At 56.3% G+C, this 3,880-nt stretch overlaps 1 protein-coding gene across 1 annotated transcript in view; it reads right to left on the minus strand.

Annotated features, from left to right (window-relative positions):
- The window catches only part of SAP30BP (SAP30 binding protein), a 30,972-nt gene extending 27,238 nt beyond the window's left edge, over positions 1-3,734 (minus strand). Inside the window, exons 1-3 of the mRNA XM_090290549.1 lie at positions 3,596-3,734; positions 2,375-2,484; positions 211-258 (exon numbers count right to left, since the gene is read on the minus strand). Of these exons, the coding sequence (XP_090146675.1) occupies positions 211-258; positions 2,375-2,484; positions 3,596-3,701 (264 nt within the window). The 5' untranslated portion in view covers positions 3,702-3,734. The remainder of the gene's footprint in view (positions 1-210; positions 259-2,374; positions 2,485-3,595) is intronic.
- Between the last annotated feature and the right edge of the window lie 146 nt (positions 3,735-3,880).

The following is a 3,880-nucleotide window of genomic DNA, read 5'->3' on the forward strand; positions in this document are numbered from 1 at the left end:
GGAGACCCTGCACTGTCTGCAAAGTTGAAGGGCCAGGCTGCTCAGGACTGACTCACGGGCTTCTCCATGAAACTGACTTCGTCCTGGAGCATTTACACGTGGCTGCACACGGCGTCTGTGGGACAGACCTTGACCGGACACAGGAACTGAGCCCTGATGTCAAAGCGCCCTGTTAGCCCCCAGCCGCCCACCACAGCCAACACCAAATACCTTTGGGTCATCAGCCTCAGGTTTTTCAGTCTCTGAATCGTCATCTTCCTACAAGACAAAGAATTTAGAGGATTAAGCTTGAAGGAGCTGGCCGGGTGTTCCCACATGCATGACTCTGGGCGGGAGCAAACCCACCCAGCCTGCGTCACTCCCGCCCCGACCACGTGACCCAGACCTGGAGAGAGAAGGGGGAAGGGGCCGTCGTGGGGGGGAAAGAACATCAGTGGCTCCGAGGCGTTACTCCAGCAGTACCACCGTCTACACTAGTGAAAATGCCTGAGATTAACCACATGCAGAAAAATGGCCACGATGTGCTTCAGAAAAGAACACGGCCAGGCCCCACGGGACAGAACAAGCACACTGTTCCCAGCAGAACAGCAACGGCTTAAAACCAGACACACTGATCTTTTCCTCCTCTGCTTTTCCTAGATGCAAATACCCCTGACACAGACCTACAATGACACTGTTCACTGCCAGAGCGCCGTGACCCGCACCCAACAGGAACAGAAGGAAGGGAGGCGTCAAGTGACCAGGGCAAGTGACCTGGGAAAGGCCCGAATACGAGGCGAGGTGCGCCCCTCCTGGACCCCAGACGAGTGCGCCACGCCCCATCCAAGCTCTCGCCGTGCTGCCATTACCACTCCATCCAGCCCTGTTCCTTATCCAAATGGCCTGCCTGGCACAAGGCACCGCAGGACCAAGGCGTCCTCTGGAGCGTGCATGGCCCCGCAGGGGCTAGGCCACCCTTCTGCTGAGCGCTACCGGAGGTCAGAGCAGCTCCCCTACTAGGGAGCTGGAGTCACATGTGACCCGCTACCCAGAACACCCCAGTGCACGGGGACCTTTAAGTTTACACCAGGAGAAACTTCAGTTTCATTTGAAACTGTTTTTTTTTTTCTCCCGATCAAGCTACACTGTAAATTAAACAGCATTCCAGACGTTTATGTAAACATCTGAGACGTGAATGAGCTACACCGACGGGTTAGAGATTTAAGTGTCCGGTAAGGCGTGGTGAGCCAAAGGTTCTAAGTCAATCTCCATAATCGCCTTAAAATGAGCCCAATCAGACCAAAGAGCAGAGGTGGGGCTCAGCTGAATGCAATCACATTTTAGAAAGTCTATATTGGGGTTTGGTGAGAGGATTTTCCAAAAACATGAAGTAAAGCTTAAATATGGTGAAAATCCTAAGGAAAGCAAATGTGGAATAACTTCAAGACACACTGTGCAGATTTACTGAAGAAAATAATTATGGATGTTAAGCCAGAATGTGTGCACTTAAAAAAAAAGTCAGGGAAAGAACACGACTTGCAAAGGCTTTCTAACCAATTTCAGTCAATTCTGAATTATTAGCATTAATGGTGGGGCCAAGGGCATGAAAACATTTTCCCAAAGAGCATAAAAGACCAAGTTCGTTTTCTTTAATTTGGAAAGCAGTTTAATGGTAATATTTAAATATCAACGTGTAACAAAGCTTTCAGACAAGTACTAAAAGTACACTGGATGTTTCGATTAAAGCTGTTGCTAACTATCCAGGTTCAACTTTGTGTGTCTTTGTGCTAAGCACCAACTCGAATCCTTGGGTTTGTTTTTTCCCCCAGACTTTTATATTCTGGCTCATGATACTTGGTGACAGTGTATCGAAGGTCTTTCCGATTAAGGCACACGTTCTCTTTCGTTAGGCAGCACAAACGAAACGTCAGGCAAGATTTGCGATGGAGAGCCAAGGGCACCGTGGTGCAAGCGTGAAGGACAAGGTCAGGAGAGAAGCTCAGAGGGATTAAGTCACTCACGCGCAACAGCAGCTTTCCTCGCCAGCCTCTCAGGGACACTAAAGGTGCGAGTGAGCACCAGCCGAGGTTAAAGACAGCGCAGCGCTGCCTGCAGGTATCAGCGGTCCGCCCATTAGAGTGGACGCACTGTTACAGAGAATGCGCGTGATCCAGAGAGGTAGAGCCACCATAAAACACTCACTGACACCCGAGTTAAATAAAACAACCCCCTAGCTTTTCCCCAAAAGTTTAATTCGAAGGTTAACACAGAGTGGTCCGGTGAAACCAAATCTGATTTTCAGACAGAACGGCCAACGCCCAGCCCAGTTTCCGTCACTGACGCGCCCAGTGGGGGAGCGGGGACGGCCTTCGGTGTGGAAGGGGCGGCCGCTTACCGACTGCTTGCTGTTCTCGTCGTCCTCCTCCTCGTACCCGTCTTCGTCGACCCCGACGCGAGAAAAGTCGTCCTCGCCGTAGGCCTCGGACACCAGCCCGGCCTTCTCCTCTAGAACAGCAGCAGGAGGAAAACACATGAACGGAGGCGCGGGCGGGAAGGCCTCCCGCGCGCTGGAGCGGCTCGGACGCCATCTTAGGACACAAAGGGCACCTCAGTCTCACGTGACGCGGCCCTGGGCCCCAGGCCCCGCCGTGCCAGCACCTCCGCTGCCGTCTACCTCGTATGCCAGCCATCGGGGAACCCGCCTTCTGGGCCAGGACGACGCTCTGTCATCCTCGTTTCGGTGCGCGCTCCCCTGGGAGCGGGACCCTGACCACGAGGTACCCCGGGGGTTCCCGATCACGCCTGCCTGGGAAACGACCCTTTCCTGCATCCCACACAAAACCGACCACCCCCACCAAAACCACACACATTACGGGGGAACCGCCAGAGGACCTCCCCGCTGGCAGAACGGAGGGGCGCTCACCTAGTCCAGGCCTCCCCTCCTTTTCCGTGTGAGGAAACGAAGACCCAGCTATGTTAGGGGCCTTCCTGCCTCTCTGCGCCCCCAAATAAATCTGTCCCCACGTTCCCGACACCGCGACTCTCAAACTGAGTAGGCAACAACACCACGGAGGGGCTTCCAACAACTCACAAGGCAATGGCGTCACCGAGGAGCCTTGCAGGGCTCCCCCACGCCCAGGCCCTGCCCCCGATTTACAGAATCAGCCCCTCACAGCGAGGACCAGGCACGGACACCGAAAGCTCTGAGATGCGTCCGCGGCGCGTTACTAGTTAGAAGCCACGGATACAGCAAGGCCCCCCCTTGGTCGCCCGCCAGCGCATTTTACTCATTGCTCTCTTCCATCGAACGTGCTCGGAGCGAACGGGCAGCGTTTCGGTACAGGAGCCCCGGCCCTCCTGCATCCCCCTGCCCAGCCGGAGGCCCGGCACGGAGACTCAGTGAGTTTCGGCGCAATACTCGGGTCGACGGAACGAGACGATGCATTTTTACCACAGAGCGTCCTCCCAGGACCCTGACCGCGCTTCAGGGCTCCGGGGCTCCGGGGCCCGACACTGGGCGCGCAGCGACCATCGCTGGCCCTCCCGCCCTGCAAGGGGAGCAGCATTGCGCGCGAACACCTGCTATTCCCCTTCCACCTCCCGCCTCGGGCCTCACCAGCCGCGCTGCCCGCCGTTTCCACTCCAGCCTCGCCGTCAGACTCGGGCTCTGAATCTTCCGCGTACACTGCCAGAGAAGACAGCACGTTCTTCCTCCCCGCCATCTTCCTCCCTCAGCCTCCGCGGGCTTCACTCCGCCAACTTCCGTGCGGGAAGGCGACTTCTTCCGGATTCCAGGAGAGCCCGCGCTCGTTCCAGACCGGGAGCCAATCAGGACAGCGGTCTCCGAGCCTGGCCCCGCCCCTCGTGCAGCGCTGCGGACGTCATTACTGCGCGACGGCTA

The sequence above is a fragment of the Furipterus horrens genome, unplaced genomic scaffold, assembly GCF_987537825.1.
Source record: "Furipterus horrens unplaced genomic scaffold, mFurHor1.1.pri manual_scaffold_11, whole genome shotgun sequence".
NCBI classification, from domain to species: Eukaryota; Metazoa; Chordata; class Mammalia; order Chiroptera; family Furipteridae; genus Furipterus; species Furipterus horrens.